Genomic DNA, 27,138 nt, shown 5'->3' with positions numbered 1-27,138 from the left:
ATACAAAAGTCTACAAAAGATCAGCTCTAAAAAAGAAGCTATCCTAAGACCAACTAGTCAGACACATTCGTCGATCCTTCGGACACCACCTCTGCAAGCTCCTAGGGCTTCGGGTCCTCCACAAAACCATTAGGAGGGTAAGCTGCATCCTCGCCTAGAGCGGCGTTGACTACCACAACGGGGATCTCAAAACCCTGGAGGGGACCCTCCCTATATCCATTGAACTCGTGGTGAAACCACGCTCTGAATCGATGAGGTAGGCCATCATCGACCCAGACGGTAGTCACCACGAATTCATAGACCCAGTGGCCTCCGGGGACAGGGAAGTCAAAACTCCACTCGGTAACCCTCCTAGGTTGACCAAAACATTCCGGAGGACCTGTCATCTAAGGACCTGAAAAGTTGAGCCCACAACGGAGTGAGACAATGTCTCAGCAAGTTTACCCCCTAAACTCCGATTAGGAAGGAAATACGCCTAGAGGCAATCTATGCACACAAGACAGAGGACTTACCTTGCCTGTTCCCTCTTTCATGTCAGTACAATCTATATACTCAATCAATCAATCCAATCAATACCATCGATCGATCAATCTATCCATTCAATCAATTCAATCGATCAATTCAATCAATCATACATTTCAATTTGATTATTGCTCGCACAAGCATAAACTACCGACGCACATCAGTATTATGGCGTAGCTAGGGATTATTTCTCGCACAAGCTGATATACCGTTTGCACATCGGGGATGGGTTCACTTAACCATCACACGATCAATCAATCCCGGCCAAGGATATTATGCTTTGCACACAAATTCCTCAATTAAAATAATGAACTTGGTCTATTTTCTTCGTATTAAAATCACTCGATAAAAATAATCGTGTGTGGGTACATGGTTAGTTTGAGCCAAAATGTCATATCTCCCTTTTTAAAAATCACACTATTTAATATAATACCTAAAAACATTTTTGGCGTTAAAAACCGACGCCCGGTATTTTCTGATTAAAATACCAAAATTTCTCAATTTTGAAATAATTAACCAAAATCACAATCACCACTCAATTTGCACAAATTAACACCCAATTGCATAAACTAAGCACATCATTGCAATCAGCATGAAATTCCGGTCACCAGCTATCCCGGTATAATTTCCCAAAAATAATAAATAATTAAATAAATTACAAAAATAATTAAATAATGCAAATTAAATACAATAAATACCAATTTAGGCTGGAAATGCTAATCTAACCACATAAACAGGCCTAGAAAACTTCCGAACCTATCTAGATAAATAGTCCAATTTATCTAACCCTTAATTAATCTAAGCTAGCCACTTAACATGCATAATTAAGCAATTAAATCACTAATCTAATCTAACTAATCACCTAATCCCTAATTAGCCTAAACTAATCACCCCTAAGCATCATTAACTCCATAAGCAGAGTTTAGCAAGTAAACTTACTAATTTAGCGATCCAATGAGTTCACGGCGATGGTGACGTGGAAGCGAGCAATAATCAAGCCTGCGGCGATACCAACGAAGGACTGGATGGGACTAAAAATGGGCCACAAGCTCATAGCCCACAGCTGAGGTTCGGCCTCTGTCCTAAGGCCGAAGGAGGCTGGTCGAGGCGGCTGGCTGGGCTAGAACGGCACGGAACGGGCGACGGTGGTTGCAGCAAGGCTAGGCGGTGGCTTTGGCAGCTTGGACGGCGATGGACGGCGGCCAGGTGAGCTGCGACGGTGGCCTGGGCAGTTCGGGATGGCGGCTGGTCGCGAGCAAGAGGCGGGACGGCAGGGGCTCGGCTACAGGCCCGCGGGCATGCGGCTGGGCGCACGACGGGCAGACGGCGACGAGGGAGCTCCGACGGCTATCGACGGGCAATGGGGGTGGGAGAGCTAATTTCTCTGCAACTTTGAGCTCTCAAAACACTCTAAAATGGATAAAAGTGGGGCTGGGGGAAGAAGAAGCCAACTGAAGATGGAGGGGGCCACAAGCCTTCAAATTCCACACAAATATCCCATTTTGCACATTGCTAAGGCCCCACCAGCCAAGGCTTTCATCCTCAGCCAATTTGCGGCCTCCAAGCTTCCTTAGCAAGCCATCCAAGTGGTTCAAAAGTGGCTGCCCCTTGGTCCTACAAATTTTGGACCATTTCCCTCCAATTTGAGTTCAATTCCTCTCCAATTGGACCTAAATTGATGCCCAAAAATTCAACCAAAGTGCCCACACTTAAATTCACATTTTTCTCATTAATTAAACCAACTTAACGGCCAACAGTGTGTTAAAAAACGGTAGTCTAATTTTTTCGGTCCAAAACGGCCCTACTTTGAATTTTCGCAAAAAATCTCGGTTTGCTGAAAGATCTTTAGAGGATGAGTCGACATTCCTAAAATGAATTGTGACATGACAGAACTTAATCGGATTCAAATTCACGGTTAATTTCAATCCGACGCGATTTTAGCGTGACCTAACATACCAGGTAACTTTTAGGAATTTTTAGTATAATTGACCGTGGTCAATTATTTTCAAGCCACAATGTACATTTTCGACACATTGGCGACTCTTAGTTGTCGTGAAAATCTCGAGATTTCAAATATGGACACAGGCTACCAAAACGACAGAAAAATGGTCTAGTGCCGATCAATAAGAATTTTGTAATTTGGTGAAATCACTCACACTTAATCACATGGCTCTGTCGAATCGACCTATCTCTGTCTCTAATCGATTTTTAACTGTGCCGTAATGATCCTTGCAGAGTAGCACGGTCGAGCCATCGATTCCTAGTCGAATTCTGAAGTCTATTGCATTAAAATTAACGGCTTCATATGATAGGCTAGTTATCCCGTAAGTGATCAGCTCAGGGAAAAGAACTATAGACGCGTTGATGAAAAGCCCGACTTATTCAATCGAAAATAGAACCTGAAAATCAGGATATCACAATAGGTCTATATGATGAATTTATGGTATTCTAAGGAAAGATGAAATGGTGCTTGTCAAGAAAAAGAGACAGAGAACTGTTGACTAGCCAATACCCATGTATATTCTTTCAAACTAGTTCTGAGTTTATTTATCCAAGTTAGTTGTTGGAACCTACATATATTTTGCAGCTTACTGCTTCTAGCTGCTATTATTTGTAGTCAATGAAACTGTTCTTTATATAATTTTGTAGATAATTAAAAACACCAAGTTATTATCAAAACGTGTATAGCTTACTTCATTTGGTAGACTTATTTTTTTATGCTTAACATTTAATGCTGATCCTTCTCCTCCAGATTGTCTCCCTAATGATTCAAGCACTTACTTGGTGCTCAATGCTGGTCATGAACGGTTTGGAAACTAAAGTTTATATCTATGAATTGCGCTGGTTTGTGAGGTTAGGAGTCATTTACGCCTTGATAGGGGATGCTGCAATGTTCAACCTTATTTTCTCTATGAAGGATTTCTATAACAGGTTCGAACTTTGCACTACTGTTTACTTGCTCCACTTCTTTTGAGTGTACAGTACATGTTTTTTGTTTTAGTTACACGGTCCATTCTTCTCCTAAAAGTATCAAATGTCCTCCCACATGACAGTCCATACATCTCATCCATTTGGCGTCCATCAATGAACGGGCCGAAATTGTTAGTTTCAGTAGATTTCTAGCTGACATGTACCTTGGGATGTGTACGTGTTACCTTGTGAAGCCTTGCTAGCAAATTTATAACTGGAGTTCCATAATATGCTGTGAAAATATTACAGCACTCTCCTAATCTATTACAGTACACTGAATCATGTGCTTTTTGTTGTTATGCAGTTCAATACTGTATTTGTACATCAGTGAAGTTGCTGTTCAGGTATGTTCTTCCGCGACTTCCTAATTGCTGTCACTTTCACCTTGTAAGTTTGATGCTGAAAATATTTTTTCTTTCTCTGACAAGAAAAGAAAATTCTTCACCATAAGGCACGGGGAGAGATCTACGTATAGTTAATGTATGATCTTAGATATAGCTTAAACTATATGGTTGGTGCCCAAAAATGTATCTATAGGTTTTTGGTTCTTTAGTGTTAGCCAATGATAACTTCGTTGCTAGCGAAGGAAAAATTTTGTCATCGTGTGTTGTACAAGTGAAAGTGTAGTTCAGGTTTATAAGGGGCATGCTTATTAGTTTTTCAGCTTAAACTAATAGGGAGGAGACTTGTTTATGTTCTATAAGGTCACGCTTTTTCATAATCTCAGGAAAATGATGGAAGTATGAACTGATCATATTATTATTAAAATCAGTTGCTGATGTTCCCAAAGTTCATATAGCTGAATTTTGTGTCATTAGGATGGCATGGCCAATTACTATCTTCTGTATATGTCTGTGAAATGATGGAAAGAAAATACTAGTGTAGTACCTATCTAAATCTGAATGCTCGATAAATGTCGACTATGGCTTATCATGTGGTATTGTTGTTTTGGCGTAGCTTTTGTTTGGGATAATGCTGGTGTTTTATATGCCCACTTTGGATCCTTATCCTGGCTATACCCCTGTGCGGACTGAATCAGCCCAAGAAGCTGAATATGAAGAACTTCCAGGGTCAGAGCAGATATGTCCGGAGAAGAATGTCAATATATTTTCAAGTATGTATATATTCCCTAACATGCCTATCTTGTCAAGCTTGCGAATGTCATGTTGCATTTTGCTGCTAAAAGTAAATTCCTCTTCAAAGGATAGGGAGCTGGATCTGTAAGTTGTAAAGTGTGTACGTATATTTAGGAGCTTTAGCCTTCACATGAAGGCCTGGTGTCTGCTTTAAATGCTTTAAGGATCTCCTTCATTCTAGGTTGGGATTGGTTGAAGAATAAAGCATAATTGATTATAATTGGAAAGGCAAATCAGGGGCCTAGAGAGATTAAAACACGAGTTTTATTGTTTTAATTTTTGTGTAGAGACTGAAACCACTACTAATTTATCCAAAAGCTTAAGTTGATGATAGAGGTGTGGTTCAATATTAAGGCTCCGTTCGTTTCGCGGAAAATAACTTCCAGGAAAATATTTTCCTAGATTTCCGGTGTTCGGTGGACGGAAAATAGATGGTCAAGGAAAATATTTTCCGGTCAACGGAAAATTCTCTCTTGACATTGAGGAAAATGTTTTCCTCTTTTGAAAAGAGGAAAACATTTTCCTGGCCTCTCGCGCTCGCCCTCGCGCTCCGTTTTCCTTCTCATTTCTGCACTCTCTCACAAAAGCTTAGGGTTTCTGATCTCCTCCTCCTCCTTCGACGCCGACGATGGGCGAAGCATCCCTCATTCTCCGCCCTCCCCAGCCGCTCCTGCCCGCCTGCTCCGGCCGCAGCGGCGGCGCCGCGGCGCTCCGCTTCCCCGGCGGTTCGAAGCCGCTCGGGAGGATCCGGCTCAAGAGGGAGCACCACGGCGGCGCCGGGAGGCTCGCGGGGAGCCCGCCGTCCAGGCCGCTCGTCGTGCGGTGCGAGGCTTCCGGTGGACGGGTGAGCCTCGCTAGATCGGGCGAGGCGGAGCCTCGCCGGCTTGGGGCGGAGCTCTGGCCTCGCCGGCTTGGGGCGGAGCTCTGGCCTCGCCGAGGTGCGGGCGAGCCGCGAGCTCGCCGGACCTCTGGCGAGCTCGGGCGAGGCCCGAGCCCCGCCCAGCTCGCCGGATCTGGCGACCGGATCTTGGTCGGCTCGCCATCGTCAGGCGTGCAGCGGCGGAGGAAGGAGGAAGGAGGAGGAAGAAGGAGGAGGAAGGAGGAAGGAGAAGGAAAAGAAAAGGAAAAAATAAAAATAAAAAATAAAAAGAAAAAGAAAGAAATTAGTTAACGAACGGTGGAAAATGTTTTCCACTCAAAATTTAAGTTTCAGCCGAACACCGGAAAATATAGCCATTTTTCTGGAAAATGACTTCTAGGAAAATATTTTCCGGAGATGGCCCATTTTCCGTGAAACGAACGCAGCCTAAATGTCATATTTTTTGACAAAATCATATGCTTAGTAGGTTGTCCATGTTTGCAGTAATAAACCTATTATGCTCTGCTAAGGACTGTCTATGATTCCAACATTCTTAAGATACCTTGCATCAGCATTGATGTTGAAACCAACCACTCTATCTGCATTCGCATATCCCATGACATTATCATATCCATGGTCCCTGCACAACACTTCTTTCCTCTTTCCTCGGAGCACCTCAAATACATTGGGGAATGCGGATGGCCTCCATGTTGTGGCCATGAGCTTAAGCGCTGACATAATCTCCATTCCTGAATTTACCTAGAATGAGTCATAGTTTAATCTGAATGGGTATTGACAAATTCTTCACTTGAGCATCATACTTTTTTCCCCCTTTTTTTTTGGCTTTTTGGTAATGAAGAGCTATTTGGAGAACTGAAAGCCACATCAGGACAGATTGAGTTAAAACTCATTTATGGACTTCGTTGAAAGTTTTTAAAAGTATTCGCAAATGCATTTCTTTATTTGATACTTTGAAGGCAATAGAGCACTTATATGCTTAAGGAAAAAGTCAGTCATCTGGATGTTGAAAGTTTAGTACTTTTCTGAAATACCTGTTTTTTGGTGACAAAACTCTTCAGTTCAGAAAATAGGTCAGTACACCCTTACGTTAAAATAAATTTGTAAGACAGGACCTAGGATGACCTTATTCTCCGAATTTTGTTTCAACAAGAAAAGTTTCCTGTATGAAGTTTTCTCGTGTATCTTCCCTACAATGAGACAATGATCAAAGGAAAACGATGAAAACTTAATTCAAAGTTGATCTTCTTCCTTTACATTTCCCAACAGTGCCCATCCCTGGAGCACAGACAAAATAAGTTTTATTTGACTTTATTTCCTTTGGCTGTTATGAATATGGTAAAAATTCTTCAGTCTTAATAGCTAATCTTACTATTTTTCCTCAAGATTGACTAATCTTAAGTATGGAATTTACCCATGATTATGTTGCTTCCGAATGTGGTTTCCAATTGCTTTGCACTTCCTCTAAAACATATATTTCTTGACAGCTACAAATGGGGTACTGTTTTCACAGAGGAAGAAAAGATTATTATCATAAGAGCACATTGAAATTTGGCTGCGTGGAAAGTATATTATATTTTCATAAACTGGTTGATAGGCAGTTATCCTCTTTGTACGTCCAAGTTGTTGCTGTTGTTCCCTTGTATGAAAAGTATGGACACTGGACAATGAGGGTCAGAAATCTCATTCTGTCTGCATTAATTAGTCCTTCAATACCTTATTACTTCTCCATATTAGTTGGGTCTATCTTTTCGTTTGCTTGCTTTCTAATAATTCAGAAAGATGTTATAGAATATGTATCTTCTTAAGAATATATTTGAGGACCTTCACATGTTTGAATACAATTCATTTTGCTTTCCTGTGTATTTCTAGGAATAACTTTTTCATGGATGGGTCCACTCTTGAAGATGGGCTATCGAAAACCTCTAACTGGGAAGGATATCTGGAAATTAGATACATGGGATCGAACAGAAACACTGAACAGCAAGTATGAATACTATCGTTTCTTAATTGTGGTAGTCTATATGATCTGTATGAGTCCCACTTAAAGTCTGCTAATTTTGTAGGTTCCAGAGGTGTTGGGCCGAGGAGTCCCGGAGGTCCAAACCATGGCTTTTGAGAGCTTTGATTAGGAGTTTGGGGGGAAGGTAAGCTTAGAGGTTTAGTGTATATTCTTTATCACTTTGTGAACTATCCACATCGGGTCCTTAAATGTTGACCCTGCCTAAATAAGTCATTTAATGATTTGGAAAAGGGGAAGAAAGAAGTCCTATAAATCATATCACTTGGACTCTTAGACAAGAGAAACAAAGAATTACAGACCATTGCTTGAATTGCTTAAAATGTAAACTGATGAAATTGAACAAATCTTTGTATTGCTCATGTTTTTGGTTCTTTTCATAATTCCACAAAAAAGCTAGTTAACGTTGTAAACGTGGCCCTACATGGGAGAATCTGCTGACTCTTCTGAATTTTTCGCATTAGCACCATGTATCTTTTTGACTTCATCTCTTGTACATTTCCTTTGAGTGCTAAATAAATAGTTTAGTTATGTGGTATATTTCCTCAATGGAGTAGTTCCCAAAAGCTGTTTGTCCGTGTGAATGCTATTGATCTAGTATGACAATGCATCTATGTGGATCAATTTCCAAGGACATGCATGTAATGGTGGACATGTGTTTGTTTATTAGATATTCAAATAGGAAAAACCTAGACAGACTGTAAGTGTAACCTGCTGAATTTGATGAAGGGCCGTTCTCCTAACCAATTTAATTGGTTGGGCATTAGATATTTGTTTTCATCTATCAAAATTTGGAGGTTAGCCATAAACCATAAAATGTTTGCGGAGTTGTGTTGGTGTAGTATGTTGGTGAGAGCAATAACTCATTAGCGGAGATTGAGTTTGTTTGGCTATGGGTATCGAGATTTATCTGTAACTGCTGCATCTGTCCTTGGAGACATGACGTTGGATATGAATAGATGAAATGAGCTACTCGTCTTGATAGATAAAAGGATCAATAGTCCTCCTGATTTCTGAATCTTTTATTGCTTCTTAAAAGGAGGCTTCACACTTTAATGTACTTGAAGCATCGAAATACTTATAATCCACCTTTGTAACGCGAGATTGCAAGGTTTCTTTGGCTAAGTCTATGAAAATTCATCTCTAACACTTAGTTTGGGAAGGAGGTAAAGAATAGGAGTAGAAATACAACCTAAAGAAAGATTTAGATCACCCTATTTGGAGAACTTTTGAGGAATGTGGGTACAGATTGAAAATTCAGGGAGAAGATGTCTGTGGGCCCTACTTGTGTTTTTCTTCACCAAATGATGAAGAAAACCTACGGAATTAATATTTGAGTGACTCAATATACCAAAATATCCCCTTCTTTATCTTGAAAATAGATACAATAGATGACTTGAAGGTCAAGAAATTACTTTTCCACTCATTTTGTATCTCTTTCCAATCATAATAAACTGTTAATTTAATCATTTCTTCACCTCTACTTGCCGCGCTTTCCAAACAATGATAAGTAATAATTTCCCTTGCCTTCTCTTTCTCCACCTCATTTTTCTACACTTAACATTTACCCTCTAAAACTTTTCCCAAACACAGTGTAATGCTTCCTTTGACAGATGTTGATCTAATGCGTCATTGCAAGAGTGTTGATCTAGATAGATGAGCTGAGTTTTTGGTTTCTGGATCTCTCCTAGCTGCTTAAAAGAAGACTTCGCTCTTAAATTTCCTTGAAGCATCGAATACTTACAAGCCAGTAAAATTTTGAGAGAAGTTTGTGTTCTGTTTCAGCTCTTTTGTAGGACTTAATTAGCAATTAGATGATAAAAATTGTGTATAAGTTGAAGGAGAACCTGATTATCTAGGTTACCAGTTATACTACTCTTTCTAGGAAAGATGCATAAATGCATTGAGGTTTCTTGCATTTGAAAGAGATTTGGACTTGTGCAGGACAGAGTACCTTGTTCCTTTGGTCTGTAACATGGGAAAATATCTAACCATGGACAACATGAGAAAGAGTTGAATGGATCATGTTTTCCTTCATCCTTGGTCGGAGGAAACTTCATGCAACCATGGTTTCCTTTGATTGGTAGGTTACAAGATGGACAGCGCTTTCATTTAATTTTAGTTAAGTTTGCATGTGGGTGATATCTATTACTTGTAACCTACCAATCAAATGCATGGTTGGAAGAAATTTCGGATGGAGGAAAATATTGGCCTAGGTTAATTATGTCTGTGGTTGGTCATGCTTTGTAGGGAAATCATATGTTTTGGTGCTACTTCCAAAGGTAATATTAGCATCTTTAGTGCTGGCCGTGTGTGAATTAGCTGATAATCATTGTTCAACTTTTGGAAAAATAAAACAGCTGATGACTTGCTTGAGACAGTTGCAGGGAGTTTTTCCATTCGGGCAAATTCTGGTTTCTGTTTATCCTATTCATGTGGACTATATGTCACTAGATAAATAATGTTATGTTTCAGTGGGTTGAATATACTTTTCAGAAAATCATCATATGAAGCCATTAATTTTTTTATTGTTGCTGTCAGTCTTCTTGAGTGAGGAAATCACATATTTTTGGGTTTTCATGATAGGGACATTGGGTCCTCCTGCATAGGTCTCCATGCTTGGGTTTTTCCTTTTCTTATCAGTCGTGTCTACATGACAATGTTTCGAAACTGATCTAGTCCCAAGACACTTGAGATGCATACCACATTCATGATGACAGGAACAACTTTTTATGCCTTGAAGATGGGCTTGCTGTTCTTTCCTAACTTGATTAATCAAAGAGTTCAGTACCCTTCCCTTGGATTGGCTGCCTTTATGTGTAACCTCATGTCCTTCTTTTTGGCCAATGAAAATTTGTTTCCATGGTCTGCTTAAACAACGCATCAGTAAATTCTATGCGTAGAAGCTGTGAATTACAGGGATTTGCAGCTTTTAAAGATCCAGGAGTCTGGCTATGCTGCTATCATGCCATAATCTATGCTTGTGAATGCTTTCTTTTCTATCTTTTATGTTTTTTATAAAAGAGTGAAGAAAAGATCCTTCATTCTTCTGTGGCATCATGTTTGTAGTTTATATTGTTGATTGCCTCTTTAGACTAGTAATTGGCTGGTGAATACAATTCTTATTGCATTTTTCTTCATTTTGTAGGTTTTGGTGGGGTGGATTCTGGAAGGTATAGAACTAATGCGCTTGACATTATACTTATGTAGATTTAAATTTGCACTTGATAGGCTGGCTTTAATGAAACTCCAATTTACATGCATGATAATTGGTGCAAATAGAGTTAAAAATCTTTGTCGTACTTCATAATACGTCTCTACACTAGTTCTTCTATTTTTGTTTGGGATGCCTTTTAATTATTTTCTTTACCTTTTTTAGATTTTGCAGCTCATGCACTTTTCATTTTTATTTTGACATGAAGTACTTGAAACCTTTCCAAAGTTATGAATGTTGACAAGTAAATTGGTGAATAAATTTTACATAAATTTAAAATATAGTATCATTTTAAAATTTTGGCGAGAAAATCCACAGAATAAAATTGAATGCACCATCACAATCAAGGGTGCGTTTGTTTCACAGAAATGAACATTTCAGAAAATATTTTTCTAAAAATGATTGCTTAGAAAGCTCACATAAATGAATTACGAAAATATATTTTCATCATCAACCAAAAGGTTTAGCTGTTAGGTGTTGTTGATCATGAATATATTTTCTGTTGACTAATTTTTCTAGATGAGACAAACAATCATTGTTGCGACTATGTTACCATATATTTTATTTTTCATGAAAAATTCCCTGCTTTTTATTACAGAGTTACATTTTTGTCCTTGTACTTGCTGCTGATCATGCTAAAAGCTAATATTTGTTCTGAATTTTAAATTTTGTGCAGTCCTATAGATAGTCACTAAATTGTTAGTACTTATATATCTCATCCATTGCTAACAATTTGTTATGATTTGTTGAATCATGTATAGATTGGGAATGATTGTTCGCAATTTGTGGGGCCACTCATCCTGAACAGCCTTCTACTGGTTAGTTTCAACCTTTGATGATTTTTCTCTAGCATTCCATTAAGATATCCCAAAGAGAGACCTGGTTGTGTGTGTGCGTGTGTGTGTGTGTGTGAACAGACACATGCAGACAAATTGACTGACATAGCGAAATGGCAATTCAGTATGTTATTACCCACAAGTTTTGTACTCTTGGGTGAAACAAGTTGGTGGTTGCTTCTTTTTCTGCCATTTCTTTTTAGGCCCTCTGATTGACTTTTCTTTTTTTAGTTTAGACTGGGTTTACATAGAATCTTAATGCAGGCCTATGACTTGTTTTTCCATCATAGCAGGTTATGTAGTGTTATGTTTTGATCTGAAATTTCTCATTGTTTATTATCTGCAGTCTATGCAACGTGGGGATCCAGCTTGGATAGGTTACATATATGCGTTTCTAATATTTGTTGGTGCGGTATGACATTAATTTTTCCTTTCCCTTACTATCAAGCACCAATTTATTGTTTGTCTTATTAACTGCTTCAAATTTAGTTGATTTGCTTCTAGTAATTTTTTTTTAGCGTTGCATATGGTAATATTCCAATTTGCTATTGATAGTTTTCTCTTATGTTGGTTATCTGAGGTTAGTCATTATGCTATTGACATAATGAACCTCGAAATTTTATTTATATCCTTGAATCTAAGATTTCTGATTTTGAATCCAGGTGGGGGGTGTGTTATGTGAAGCTCAGTACTTTCAAAATGTCATGCGTGTTGGTTACCGCCTGAGATCTACTTTGGTAAATTTACTTCCCTTTCTCCTAGCTGTTACTAAAGTAGGAACTGATATTCTTCTCATCCAAAATTTTTCTATTTTCACTCCAAAATTTTTCAATTAAGTTCTGTTTTTAGACATTACCTCTGTTTCTGTTTTCTTCTCCTCCATTCACATTTGAAAGACAACTGCATAGACAGCAGCGCTCACACGTGGGAGTATGTACATAATGAAATGCATCTGTACTTACACATAGCTTCAGTTGAAATTTAAGAGTATGGTGTCAGTGACTGTTAATTAAAATTTATCTTCCCTCTTAACGTGCAGCTTCTCGTATGATCTGTTTCTTTCTAGAACATGGACTAATGATATCACAATCGAATCCCCATATATCAACAATCAAACTGCTCCTTGTGCTGACAAATTTTTTGAATTGTGGCCCTGTTTTGTGCCTGGCCTAATTTTCCTTTGTGGTATACTTAAAGCTTCATCATAGTTTACCTATATTGCTGACTTAACTGTTTGTAGATTGCTGCTGTCTTCCGCAAATCCCTGAGGCTAAGTCATGAGGCTCGAAAAAAGATTGCATCTGGAAAAATCACCAACTTGATGACGACTGATGCTGAAGCACTTCAGGCATGTGTCATATTCATTTATGAGTAAACCTACTGCTCAACACGTAGCCAGTCACAGCTGAGTCCCATTTGAATTAGCAGTCCTATCTGGAAGTTGTAGTTGCTATTTCTTAAAGTTGTTCCTTTTTCCAACAGCAAATATGTCAATCCCTCCATACTCTGTGGTCAGCTCCATTTCGTATAGTCATAGCAATGGTGCTTTTATACAAGCAACTTGGGGTTGCTTCACTGCTCGGTGCTCTCATGCTTGTTCTTTTATTCCCTATACAGGTACCCCAGTTTTTTACTCTGTTAATTTTATATTAAGTTCTGCTGGCATACTGGGTAATAACGCTAATGGTGCAATAAAGGTTAATGTTGATTGTAAATCAAATCAGGTTTAATGATTGGAAATTGTGAAACCTGTCTCCTATTTCTCGTATATCTTATTATACTCTTAAACTGACATATTAAGGATGTTCGGCACAGGTGGTTTTAGTGTTTTTCTTTTTAAAGTGATAAAGATAGCTAAACTATCTAGAATAAATAAAGAACTCTCCATTGTTTTGGATGATATTTCGTCGAAAAAGTACACTGACCTTTGAAGGAACTACAAGCAGATAAATAATTGTCTTTAATGGTAGGTGATAATTCTAGTCATTGGACTAGGTCAAAAAGTCTTACCTCTGATTTGTCATGTTTCCTCTGGTGTTATAAAAGGATGGTGCACAACATCTTATATGCACATAGCCACTTTATTTTAGATAAACTACATCGATAAAGTTAACACGTGCTTGTGATATAGCTTTCTTGAGCACTATGATAGGCAATTTGTTCTGTATGGTACGTGGTTCACCCTAGTCTGGTTCGGAAGTCAGGCGGCTCAAATCAGAATGAATAATGCATGATTATAAGGTGAAGTTGCAAAATGCTTGGCTAGGATCATCATTTATACTCTATGAAGTGCACTGAGGCCAATTTTCCTTCTATATCTAAGCCATAATGTTTGCAAAGCATAATGTAGGTGACTAATTTGTTCCGAATAACTGTCTTTCTTGAAAGCATAAACCCCTAGGAAAAGGGTTTACAACATATATCTGGCAATTTTTTTAAGAGTCCCCCCATATTTAAGCTAGATATTGTGGGTAATGCAACATCAGAACTAATCACATTAATGGGAAAATTAGAGACCAGAGCACTATGACAAGAAAAATGTAGAATGACTGGCAGATGGAGTGCCAAGAGTTCCTGTCTTGTTATTTAGTACCATGTTGACCATCTCTTTTTTCCTAAAGTTTAACCTGGCAGGAAATGGATTCTCAATCCGTATTTGAGATACGCTTCTTAAAAATTTGTTTGGTTTACACAGTTTGATGATTAGATTGAACGGTGGGAATAGTCACTTACCTAAACCTAATAGTGGGGATAAAGGTAGAAGCCCTGCAGCTTTTGCTGTGTGTGTAAGGAATACAAATGTTGCAAACAGATGTTTTAAATGAGCAATTTTTTGTTAATGAATTTATCTTATCTGCTTGCACAGAAAGCGGACACTTCATTCACTCCTTTGTTAAAAAGAGAGGCTGCCTGTTCAACATTTGTGATTTGCTATCTCTAGAAGCACTGGAGTACATTGATGAAAATGTAGGGAACTTTCTCTTCATTTGAGGAGGTGTTTTGGGATGCTACTGTCATGCTGAAAATGAGTTTGAGAGCGATTATGGGACAAAATTTTTTCTATAATTCTATACTCCTTTTCCTTTAACATCTTTTATGTCTTGCATGCAATATTTGCAGATATGTCAAATAAAGTTTGGTCTAATAAACTAAAAATTAGAATTTTATTCAGGTGATATCCTTGGTTTTAGTATATTCTTATTGATTCAATTTATTTTTTAAATAATTTTACTTGAGAATGTCAGTAATAAATGCACTTAATGGTTCTGCAACTTGTCAATTAGCCTTCACTGTCTTTGAATTTCTTCATCTAATAACTTCTTTTAATCTTACTTGAAACAGACTCTTGTCATAAGCAGAATGCAAAAATTGTCCAAGGAGGGGCTGCAACGAACAGACAAGAGAATTGGCCTCATGAATGAAATTTTGGCTGCAATGGACACTGTAAAGTATGATTTCATCTTTTAAACAGCTATTTTTTATTCATCATGAAAATTAAGTATTTGACACTTTTTTTGGGCTCAATGTGCTTCAGATGTTATGCATGGGAGAGTAGTTTCCAAGCCAAAGTTCAAAGCGTTCGGACTGATGAACTATCATGGTTCCGAAAGGCTCAAACATTAGGAGCGGTATAGTGCTATAATCTATTTCTGTAATACCCATGCTATTTAAGACTAGGAGTGTGGAGATTCTTGTCTATACTTTTAAAGAGGTTGACTACTACTGTTTCGTATCTTATAGCATGGTTTAGTTTATACGGTGTCATGTTTCAAGTCCAGGGACTAAAGCAACATTCTTGATGTCAGAGCATGGTTTTCACTTCTCTTTCCACAAACTTGTATTGATTTTACTCAAAGTGAAGGGAAAATGTGCTGTTATGCCAGACTTCACTCAGAGGACAGCTACTAGACTTTACCAGTTGTTACAAGGACAACAGACTATTGGAGCCTTAAAATAACGTGAGATAAATTATCTGGTCGCTCAAAAGTGTGAGCAAAGACATTAAGCCTAAATGAAAACACAAATTAGGAAGGGGCTAACTTTGCTCGGCTTTCTTCTTGGTGATTAAAAAGCTGACGACATTTTTTTTCTAGGACTAGAAAACTAAGGGAATATCATGATTACTAAAAAGAGTTTCTTATGTGGTGCCCAGCTCTGCTTTGAAATACTATGTGACAGTGGTTTCCTATTGGTGGAAACTTTGATGACCATAAGGTTGGCATTTTGAGTACTGATTTTCTGTCTCTTTCCACAGTTGAATAGTTTCATACTGAACAGCATTCCAGTTGTGGTGACTGTTATTTCTTTTGGAATGTTCACTTTGCTTGGCGGAGATCTGACACCAGCAAGGGCATTTACATCTCTTTCTCTCTTTGCTGTTCTCCGGTTTCCACTGTTCATGCTCCCTAATATAATAACTCAGGTATTTCAAAGTTTCCTTTATCATTAAACTGCTCTAGTCTTGCTGCTATTTTGCAGTGTGCACATAAAGTATTGATGTCTCTGATATAGGTTTTCTGACTTTTGAGTGCTTACAACCTGCGTAATATTAGAGTTGTCTTCTATCTTTTACATGTTCTCTACTAAAAAATGTTAAGAGAAACACATTCTCATTCATCGTGTCTTATAAAGAGGATGGCAGCTCATATTTTCCTTCTTTTTTCAGGTCCCCTTCATTCAGTTTAAGGAGTTCTATATGCTTGGAGTTTTAATTACTTGAATCATTCTTTAGAAAATCGCTGCTTGCTCAAATCTCTTGTTTATTGCTTGCATGTGTTTATTGTGATGCAATTCTGACTTATATGTGCTTTGAAGAGATGGAAAATTCTTCTTCGTCGACATTGTCTGAAAATGGTTCATACATGATGATTTGACAAAATGCTGAGTTGGTTTTCTCATTCTATCAGTAGAATTACCCTATTTGAAGAAAATATCATTGACAAATATATGAGTTCTATGGGTGAGATTTCTCCTTAATTGATCCTGTCCTAGTTTTCTCTAGAGTTTGGGTCGTTTCTAGTCAACTGTCTTTAGCTCGGAAAATATTTTCATTCTGTCAGAAAATTGATGATGGATGTATATGCTTTCAAAGTGTTCAGAGTATATTTGGATTTTCTAGTAACAACAGAAGTTTCAATATGGCAATGGCAATGATTGGTGGTAATGGGTGTCGACAATACCACTAGTTGACATCGCTTTCATTTTTGTCCATGAACCCCTGCTTATAACTTGCGTGGCACACTACTGACTGAATATAAGTCTTCAATACAAGAGAATTTTGATGATAAGAAAGAGTAAAATGTAAGATTGTTGAGCTTCATTTCCATTTTTCCTCTTTTTATTGTTCTTGCAATTTATCTTTAATGTAGTTTGTACTTAATCTTTTATGTCGAGCACTTCATTGTTGTGGCTGATATTGTCTTCTGTTAGGTGCAATGCATGATTAACCAGCTCTTAATGTTTCCATAATTTTCTCAAGCTTCTGATGCTGTTTTACATGAGCAGACCGTAAATGCAAATGTATCCTTGAAGCGACTGGAGGATCTTCTTTTAGCTGAGGAAAGAATTCTTTTGCCTAATCCACCTCTTGATCCCAGACTACCAGCGATAACCATCAAGAATGGAAACTTTTCTTGGGATGCGAAGGTCTTGTTTTTAACTTGGAAGTTCCTGAGTATGCATGCATAAGAGGACAAGCATTGCTTTTATAACAATTGGTCCTTGCCGATGGCAGAACTGTGTGCATGTAAACGTTAGGGTACTATTGTACAAAGCACTCTGTGCTTTAAGCTTAGATATGCAGTTATTTCACCCCATATTGATAAGCTGTTTCCTGGAGAAGGCAAACATATAGATAAATTGAAAACATTAATTATAGAAGAGGAGGAGGAGATATATTGAAAAAGAGCTCAGATCTGTCTTAATTATTAATTTCTTAACTATTACAATCGTAAACTCATTCATTTTATGGATATTCTTTTACATGCTCGCTCACAAGCATTTGTATCATGCTGCTTTAAATAAGCAAGAGATACCATTTTCTGCTTGTCAATATGTACAGTGAGGATGTTTTCATAGCCAGAGGCAGTCTATAGCAATTGGCATCTTCCCTTGCCATGTACTCTGTAGCCTATATCTAGTCCAAAAGGCAAAATACTCTTGCAAATGCAATTTTCTGTTTCTTGTAATTGCGTAGATACACCTTTGAAGTGCTTGATCTTGTATTTCAGGCAGAGAGGCCCACACTATCAGATATAAACTTGGATATTCCAGTGGGCAATTTGGTTGCGATTGTTGGTAGTACTGGAGAAGGAAAGACATCATTGATATCAGCAATGCTTGGGGAGCTTCCTGCAATTGGAGATGCAAATGTGTTTATTAGAGGAACAGTTGCTTATGTTCCTCAGGTTTCGTGGATTTTTAATGCAACTGTGAGTATTAAAGCTTTTCTAATTCATTCTCATGAATTTCTTTTTGCTTATATAACTGTCCTGTGAACATCCACTTTATTATCTGAACATAATGAATCTTACCACTGGAGTGTTCTTCTTTGCACTCTAATAGTAATAACAATGTGGACCTCTTGGATTGTTCACACCCAACTAAACGTTGTAAGCTCTTCCATTCCTCAAAAGCATTAAATTCAGCAGGGACATAAATGACCTCTTGCAGGTACGTGATAACATTTTATTTGGATCTTCTTTTGAATCAAGAAGATATGAGAAGGCAATAGATGTGACTGCATTGCGGCATGACCTTGACTTGCTACCTGTAAGTTTAGATCTGATAATTGTATCTTTAATGTAGTTCTTTTGGACTTGGATTGTGCTAGCAACCCCATGCTATTCAATGCTCTTTGCCAACATCTTCAGCATTCTGACATGAATAATTACCAGGGCGGTGATCTAACTGAGATAGGTGAAAGAGGGGTGAATATAAGTGGTGGACAAAAGCAGAGAGTTTCTATGGCACGGGCTGTGTACTCAAACTCAGATGTCTACATATTTGATGACCCACTAAGTGCTCTAGATGCACATGTTGCTCGACAGGTGCTTAAGCCTTCTAAATAAGTTTGCTCTGCATTAATTGTTTCTAATTTTAATTTTTCCGTAATTTTTTTTCTTCTGATCTTTTATCATGTCAAGATGGCTTGAACATATAAAGATAATTTTCCACCTACTGTTATCAGATCCTTTTTCTTGTAGTCTTGCAATTGCCTGAGATTCTTAAGATTGTTTTTACCTGTCTTTCTCCTTCTGAATTAGTAAAACAACTGATTTTGATATGCAAGCATAAATTGCGTGGGCATATGTGATCTACCAAAACGCATCTTGGTTGCTTAACTTCTCTTTGCAACTTATTAATATATTCCATGATAGTTATCCCCAGATGTACAGAAGTTTTGAAAATGAAAGAGTTCATGATTCAGAAGTAAAAGGTCCTCTCCATGTGTCGATGTTATTATATGAGTGCATGTGCAGACAGATACGGATGCATTGCAGCTTGGGTGCAGATTTTGTTTCCACTTCCCCAGGCTCCATATCCTAGCTTTGTCTTTGTGTGATTTTAGCTTGTCCAGTATATGCACTAGATGCAATATAGTTTATTCTTGCTAAATCTCCATAGTTCTTCTCCAGGTATTTGATAAGTGCATCAAGGGAGAACTAAACAAGAAAACCAGAGTGCTTGTCACAAATCAGCTTCATTTTCTATCACAAGTAGATAGGATAATCCTGGTACATGATGGGAAGGTTGAAGAGGAAGGAACATTTGATGAGCTCTCTCGCAGTGGCAAGCAATTTCAGAAGTTGATGGAAAATGCGGGTAAAATGGAGGAATATGTGGAGGAGAAGGAAAATAGTGATTCAGTTGATGAGAAGAGTTCGTCAAAACCTGTCGCTAATGGGGTTGCTAATGATGTACCCAACAACTCAAGCAACCCAAGCGAGAAGAAGGAAACCAAATCAGTGCTTATTAAGCAGGAAGAAAGGGAAACAGGTGTTATTAGTCTAAAAGTATTGGCCAGGTAATAATATGTTCTTTAGGTACTCCAGAACTAAAACGTAGCACAAATTTTTGAAAATGGCTTAATTAGAAGTAAAAGTATTTTTCCTCCGAAGTTAGCTACAGTTGCTGGAGGAACGTGATGATATTGGAAATCTTTGTAGTCTAATTCACATCCTTTTAAATTTCTAGAAGCGTTTGACACAAAGAAATTTGGGGAAGATGCTTTATTATTCATGTCTTTCCAGCTATGTTTCTTGTTTGGTAGCAATGTGGTAGAAAATTGAAAGAGCAGCAAATGGTTCCGTTTGTAGAAGCTCAAGCTTAATATTTTCTTACGCCTCTCAATTCTATGGAGGATGATAGAGCTTATTGTACTTTTATTTACATTTTTGTTCAGATGGGAGAGGTAGGCTGGGAACTAAGATGGAGAGAGAGAGTTTGGGAATTGTAAATCAAGGAGAATTAACAGAGGGCAGAATATATGTACTTGACTTTTTCCTATCGAAAAGAAATGAGGCTAGAAACGTCTTTGGGATTGGATGTCTATGAGAAAATGTTTGTAAAAGAATTCTGTGCCGATTTTATTAATTTTTTTTTGGCATCGTAATTAATATTGCAAGTCTTCCTTCTCAGGTATAAAAATGCATTGGGAGGCATGTGGGTAGTTATGATCCTCTTTCCATGCTATATCCTTACTGAAGTTTTTAGAGTTTCAAGCAGCACATGGTTAAGTTATTGGACAGATCAAGGTAACCAAGAGAGTTACAACGCGGGCTTCTACAATCTGATATATGCACTTCTATCATTTGGTCAGGTATAATGCCAGATGGTTACAGTTAATCGACTATTTGTGCAGTCTTTTCTTTTCTGTAGGAATTTATGTGCAAACACTACTTTCTCTAGTAATATGACCTAAAGAAAAACCGGAAAGGAGGACTTTTTTTTTTTTTAAATAAATATTTTTGCTTTGTTTGCCTGCTGCTATTATGTAGACTTATAAGTGCACGGACTACATTGACAAGATCATTAGTTTATTGGAAAACCGAGAAAGTATCTCCTGAAATCTCTATACTAACCATCCGTGGATTCATTTTCAGATTTTAGTGGCTCTTGCAAATTCATACCGGTTGATCATTTCAAGTCTGTATGCAGCAAAAAGATTGCATGATGCCATGCTTAATTCTATCCTAAGAGCTCCAATGGTTTTCTTTCACACGAATCCTCTTGGCCGTATCATTAATCGGTTTGCCAAGGATCTTGGAGACATTGATCGCTCTGTCGCACTAATGGTTAATATGTTTCTGGGTACGGTGTCACGGCTTCTTTCTACATTTGCTTTGATAGGGATTGTGAGTACAATGTCCTTGTGGGCTATAATGCCTCTTCTGGTCTTTTTCTATGGAGCCTATTTGTACTATCAGGTATGTCCATCCTTCCATGAATGTTTTCCCACTTTTGCTTATGGATTAATAGAAGCTGGTACTTTGTTGTTTAGTACTTTTCATAGTTTAGTTTATGTAATGTCTAATATTATTTGGCATGATAAATTGATTGTAGTCTGACAATTTCAAAAGGTTAAAATGGATTATATCGTTAAATGCAGAGAAACTCAAATCTATTTTATTAAAAGTTGAGAAACTTATGTTATCAAGTGCCGTGACTCTTTTGCTTATGAAATTTATGACTGCTTCCTTTGATCTCATCTTTAGGTTTTGTTGGACATAAATATAATCACAATGGAGCCACAAAAGTTAAAGATGGATCCAGCTCTTTGCCTTCCTCTTTAGGCACTTGTCAGTGGCTAAAAAATGCAGATTTGTTGTTGCATTTTTTTTTTTTTGTTTCATAGTGAAAACTTATAATGTCCAATACTTTCCCACTGTGGCGATTTATCATTCTCATGCAATTGCTACATTTTGGATATCCTGATTCCTGACTTAAAATTTCACTATGTTTATGTGAAAGTTGTAGCAAGCTACCTCAAGTATTAACTATTTGCAATTAAAAAAAAAAATTATAGACGAGTAAGTTGAAGATTGGAAAATGTTGCTACCAATGATTTCACAAATATTCAGCACTATAGTAATTTAAATTGCTTACATCATATTTCAAATCAAGATTTTTCATGGTAGTAGTACTTGGTTGCTATTTTTCAACTCTGAGTTCTTCCATGCCTTTGGTTGCATTGTCTGCTGAATTACTAGTCAGCATTCAGGTTGCCGCACGTTGATCCCAATTCTTCAGCCTTTCACTACTGCTATGCATAGTAATTTTAGACGGATTTTTTTTTTTTTTACACTGAAAGTCATCTGTTCTTTTCATGTAGAGCACAGCTCGTGAAGTGAAACGTTTAGATTCCATAACAAGGTCCCCAGTTTATGCACAATTTGGAGAAGCGCTGAATGGCCTATCAACTATACGTGCATACAAAGCTTACGATCGCATGGCCGAAATAAATGGGAAGTCTATGGATAACAACATTAGATTTACTCTTGTGAACATGAGTGGAAACCGTTGGCTTGGAATTCGTCTCGAATTTTTGGGTGGCCTTATGATATGGTTTACAGCAACATTTGCAGTCATGCAAAATGGAAGAGCAGAGAATCAGCAGGCATTTGCATCCACCACGGGTCTCCTTCTTAGTTATGCTTTAAACATTACAGGATTGTTGAGTGGAGTTCTGAGGCTTGCAAGTCTTGCTGAAAATAGTCTAAATGCTGTTGAGAGGGTAGGCACATATATAGATTTGCCTTCAGAGGCTCCACCTATTGTTGAGAGCAACCGCCCTCCTCCGGGTTGGCCGTCATCTGGATCCATTAAGTTTGAGGATGTTGTCCTACGTTATCGTCCCGAACTTCCTCCAGTACTGCATGGGCTATCTTTCACTGTTTTTCCAAGCGACAAGGTTGGAATAGTCGGAAGAACTGGTGCAGGGAAATCTAGCATGATTAATGCTTTGTTTAGGATTGTTGAGCTAGAAAGAGGAAGAATCTTGATTGATGATTATGACGTTGGAAAGTTTGGGCTGATGGATCTGCGCAAAGTTCTTGGTATAATACCACAGTCACCCGTGCTCTTTTCAGGTAAACCCTATGTAATATATCGTTAATTGATCTTAATATATGAAAGTTCACTTTACCAAGATGGCAATAGCCTTTCTTTGATAATTTGGGTAATTTTCCTTGGGCGCGTTTGGTAACGTTTACGTTCAAAAATTGTTCCAGGAAGAAATAGAAAAAACTATTTCTGATCCGGAGAATAATTTTTATCGAAAGACGCGTTTGGTAAACTTGTTCGGGAATAAAAAATGAATAGAAACACGTTTGGTAAATTTATATTATTTTTTTTGTTTCTTTTAATTTTTTAATATTTTTATTTTATTTTTCCTTTTCTCCTTTCTTTTTCTTTTTCTTTTTTTCTTCTTTTGGCCGGTCGCGGGGCCGGCAACCTCGCCCAGCCACGGCGAGGCTCGCCGGCCCCGGCGAGGCCGAGCTTGAGCTCGCCCAGCCAAGGCGAGGCCGAGCCTCGCCAGGGGCCGGCGACGCTTGGCCTCGCCGGGGGCTGGTGACGCTCCAGCGAGGTCGCCGACCCTCGACGACGTCACCGGCCCTTGACGGCCGGTCGCTGGCCATGGCTGAGGCCGGCGACCGGCCAAAGAAAAAAGAAGAAGAAAAGAGAAGAGAGAGAAAAAATGTTCTTCAAAAGTATTTCTGGAACAAAAAAAACAACTTTTTTTTTCTCATTTCCATTCCAATTTTGTTCCGGCAACAAAAAAACAGATTTTGAACAAAAACGCAAACAAACGCGTTTCTGTTCTTTTTTTGTTCCCGGGAACAAAAAAAAAAAAACAGAAAATCTGTTCTTGAACAGAAAAAATAGGCAACCATGCACGCCCCTTGTGACTAAATCTGTTCCCTTTTTGTCCAGGATCCGTGAGATTCAATCTTGATCCTTTCAGTGAACATAATGATGTTGACCTTTGGGAGGCTTTGGAGAGGGCACATCTGAAGGATGTCATTCGTAGAAACTCTTTAGGCCTCGATGCAGAGGTACATATTTTGTTTCTTCCTATTTTCTATCAATTCAGGCTGTCACAACTGATCAACTAGCATAATAAAGCACGTGGAATTGGCTCCACTTAAGTGCACTTTCGTGTGGATAAAGTTACGTCATGTAGTAGATTTCCTTAAATTGGCTTTCCCTGAAGCGATATGATTGGGTTTTGGATCTCCTATTCACTTGAGAACTAAATCCGGTTTGACAAGAACACCACCAACAGTGGTTGACATTGATATTACCTGTGCATAGTGTACTTAGGATGAGTTCCATGCTCAGATTAGGTATGGATTTCTCTGCATTCACGACATGCGTTTCTTTTATACTATTACTTCTTCAACTCCGATGTTATCAACATGGATATTAAGAATTTGCTGGTAGTAAAATATCACCTTTTAGCTGCAAGGTAATTTACTTGTCAGTCTCTTCATTTTGAGGTTGAAGTAGATAGTTGAGGATCAGCAGTTTTACTTTGTCCTGCTCCTACATATCCATGTCCGCTTCCTTTCTCATTCTGTTGCCTCAAACTTTCCATGATAAAATTCTTTGAATTACCAGCATGTCTGCTAAGTGCCTAGCATTGTTTGACACACAAACTTAGAATGATTTATGTTTCGCATTCTAATGTAGGACGATGAGTTCCTCAACAAAGAAAAAATCTTTAGGATTCACACCCAAAGCTTCCAATGCGTCACATCTAGGGTTCCTTGTGCATCACACCTAATAGAAGCATTGCATCATACAATCTCAAAGCAAATACTTGCTAAATTCTATAATATATCACCTCTGATGACAAGAAAGATTTATAACAATTATAGACTCTCTAAAAGTACCACTCCAAGTCAAAGTAGGAAATCTTTAATGCCCTATTAGAATTAAGTATTTGCATTCAATTGAAAAAAAAAAAAAGCCTTTATATGTGCACTAATTTTTGTGTTAAGTTAGATATCTGATGTGTAATTTGGTCTTTTCAATTCTCAATGCAAGTTTATATGATCAGGCCTTTCCAATGCCTCTCATATGCATATAAGGAACATAAATTTATATCTTTTATTATCATATTATTAGAAGATTTTTTTGGCAATCACCTCCATTATCATTTGGCAAAAGCATTGTTATAGACTCCAACAAGATGTTCTCTCTTGATGATTTTAGCTTTGTTGACTATTGTGTGAAATTATGTCACATTACATCCAGAATAACTTAAAAGAATTTATGTTAGATCATGTTTTATCGGAACATTAATGGGGCATATTAAATGGAATTAATAGCTTTTTCCCCCCTTTTATCTCATCAACATAAAGAATAAGTAACATAGGAGAAGTGGGGAGGGAATGGAGTCTGTGATGAAGTGAATCAACAAGCCCATTCTACCCACTTTTCTTAATATTTATAGATTTTGATTTTACTGATCAAGAGAAGTGTAACTTCACTTAGAAGCAACATTTTTATGTTGTTTCCAGGTTTCAGAAGCTGGAGATAATTTCAGTGTTGGACAAAGGCAGCTTTTAAGTCTTGCTCGAGCGTTGTTGCGAAGATCAAAAATACTGGTTCTTGATGAAGCAACAGCAGCTGTTGATGTTAGAACGGATGCGTTAATCCAGAAAACTATCAGGGAGGAGTTTAAATCATGTACAATGCTTATCATTGCTCATCGGCTAAATACCATAATTGACTGTGACCGCATCCTTCTTCTTGATTCTGGCCGGGTAATAACATCCTCTTTCCCCATGTGTGATTTCATATCATAGATGAGCTTGCTTAAGCTTGTGCTTAGTATTTAGGAGTAAATGAAACCTGCATCTAAGAGTCACCAGCACAAGCTTGTTTAAGCTGGATGATAGTTTTTTTTTCTATGTTATCCCAGTTCGTGCATTAATTTCTCTGGCTTGTGCTCTAGGTTTTGGAATATGATCCTCCAGAGGAATTGTTGTCTAGAGAAGGAAGTGCCTTCTCTAAGATGGTACAAAGTACTGGGGAAGCTAATGCTCAGTATTTACGCAAGTTAGTCGAGGAAAGCAGATCTGGCAGAGAAGAGAACAAGCGGTTGGATGGACAGAGGAGATGGCTTGCATCATCACGTTGGAACGATGCTGCTAAGTTTGCTCTGGCTGTCAGTCTCACTACTCAAAACGATCTTCAAAATTTGGAAATTGAGGATGAGAACAGCATTCTGAAGGCGACCAAGGATGCGGTCATAACTCTGCGGGGAGTTTTGGAAGGAAAGCATGATCAAACAATTGAGGAGTCGCTAAATCAGTATCAAATCTCTAGTGAAGGCTGGTGGTCGTCTCTTTATCGAATGGTTGAAGGTAAAACTCGTCTCGCTGTATTGCTGTCAAAAGTAATTGTCATAATTTGTGGGACAGAAAAAATACACAGATCCAATATTGTTCATAGAAGAGATTTCAATTGCATCTAATCAAATTTGTTTAGACGTGTGATGAAATGGCTTGTGCTTTTACATTATCCTTCCATTGAGGAAAGCCTTAAACGCATCTGACAACTTGAATATATTACTCTATGCTTTTCTAGTTCGGTTATAATGAATACAGTTTTAGATGCTTTTCTTTCTAATAATCTTACCTGAATTACTAACTTCTTAAGTGAAGGCAGAGCAATGATAACTTCACAAAGTTATACGCGGTTGCTTTCCTATGCTTCTATGGGGCCTGACAAACTTTCTTTTCTATGTTTCTGCAAATTAGGTCTTGCCATGATGAGCAGGTTGTCGAGAAACAGACTTCACCGATCTGAATATGGTTTTGAAGACGGAAGGTTTGACTGGGACCAAGTTGAGATGTAGAGAACAGCATGCCTCGGTACTAATATTTTTTAGCAGTGTTTATTTGTCAACAAAAGACTAGAATTATGAGATGGTTATCGCAGCAAACACGCCTGCACCTCTGTTTTTTGTACATTCGACTCTTTACTGTGGCCTAGGATCAACATAAATGTCATCCAATGCATAACCGGTGTGGTTCACGACGATCGTGAACTGCACCATCATCTTCCAATATCTCCAAAGTATCATCAACATAACACCTGTACAACAATTTTTTCCATGACCATAATATTTGTTATGATTCGTCGACACTTGAAATCCAATATTTGCAATCATACTAAAACATAATACATCTTCTATAATGATCATGAACATTTCTTCATTTCGATCACGTACATAGCTTAAGATTATCACATCATTTACTTGAAGATTTATGCAGATTAACTCTTATCTATTTAATAAAAACTTTTAAATACTTTTCACGTCCTTATTTGTACTTCGAGTTGATACATGAATAATTAACTTTTAATACAACCAAGAGAAGACATATAATGTCACCATTTTAAACTAATAAATGTGTACTTCTAATCGTAACACTAGAATAAAGATCAACTTCTTCAAATTTCAATCTCAATAATCTCCCAAGACAATTGACCATTGTTCTCTTTATTGTGAGATTTTCAAAACAAGAACAATCTTTGAACCACAAATCTTA

The 27,138-nt window shown here is 37.9% G+C and overlaps 1 protein-coding gene across 5 annotated transcripts in view; it reads left to right on the top strand.

The window, feature by feature from the left end:
- Nucleotides 1-26,732, top strand: part of LOC104444879 (ABC transporter C family member 2) — a 116,181-nt gene extending 89,449 nt beyond the window's left edge. For 4 of the 5 annotated variants that reach the window (XM_010058657.3, XM_039312474.1, XM_039312473.1 and 1 more), the window contains exons 3-28: nt 3,275-3,453; nt 3,797-3,836; nt 4,450-4,606; nt 7,378-7,492; nt 7,572-7,652; nt 10,674-10,698; nt 11,501-11,557; nt 11,922-11,987; nt 12,238-12,312; nt 12,816-12,923; nt 13,058-13,192; nt 14,918-15,024; nt 15,111-15,204; nt 15,831-15,998; nt 17,081-17,221; nt 17,806-18,006; nt 18,248-18,346; nt 18,472-18,624; nt 19,213-19,601; nt 20,216-20,396; nt 20,680-21,003; nt 21,909-22,665; nt 23,510-23,631; nt 25,102-25,347; nt 25,539-25,950; nt 26,347-26,732. In XM_010058657.3, coding sequence (XP_010056959.2) covers nt 3,275-3,453; nt 3,797-3,836; nt 4,450-4,606; nt 7,378-7,492; nt 7,572-7,652; nt 10,674-10,698; nt 11,501-11,557; nt 11,922-11,987; nt 12,238-12,312; nt 12,816-12,923; nt 13,058-13,192; nt 14,918-15,024; nt 15,111-15,204; nt 15,831-15,998; nt 17,081-17,221; nt 17,806-18,006; nt 18,248-18,346; nt 18,472-18,624; nt 19,213-19,601; nt 20,216-20,396; nt 20,680-21,003; nt 21,909-22,665; nt 23,510-23,631; nt 25,102-25,347; nt 25,539-25,950; nt 26,347-26,444 — 4,530 coding nt within the window. In that variant the 3' untranslated portion in view covers nt 26,445-26,732. Of the gene's footprint in view, nt 1-3,274; nt 3,454-3,796; nt 3,837-4,449; nt 4,607-7,377; nt 7,493-7,571; nt 7,653-9,576; nt 9,609-10,673; nt 10,699-11,500; nt 11,558-11,921; nt 11,988-12,237; nt 12,313-12,815; nt 12,924-13,057; nt 13,193-14,917; nt 15,025-15,110; nt 15,205-15,830; nt 15,999-17,080; nt 17,222-17,805; nt 18,007-18,247; nt 18,347-18,471; nt 18,625-19,212; nt 19,602-20,215; nt 20,397-20,679; nt 21,004-21,908; nt 22,666-23,509; nt 23,632-25,101; nt 25,348-25,538; nt 25,951-26,346 lie in introns of those variants that run through there. The other variant, XM_039312475.1, reaches the window with a different exon arrangement.
- The last annotated feature ends 406 nt before the right edge of the window (nt 26,733-27,138 follow it).

Source organism: Eucalyptus grandis, chromosome 5 (assembly GCF_016545825.1).
Source record: "Eucalyptus grandis isolate ANBG69807.140 chromosome 5, ASM1654582v1, whole genome shotgun sequence".
NCBI lineage: Eukaryota > Viridiplantae > Streptophyta > Magnoliopsida > Myrtales > Myrtaceae > Eucalyptus > Eucalyptus grandis.
Note: the sequence above shows the minus strand (reverse complement) of the source record. Positions and strands in the feature narration are given on the sequence as shown.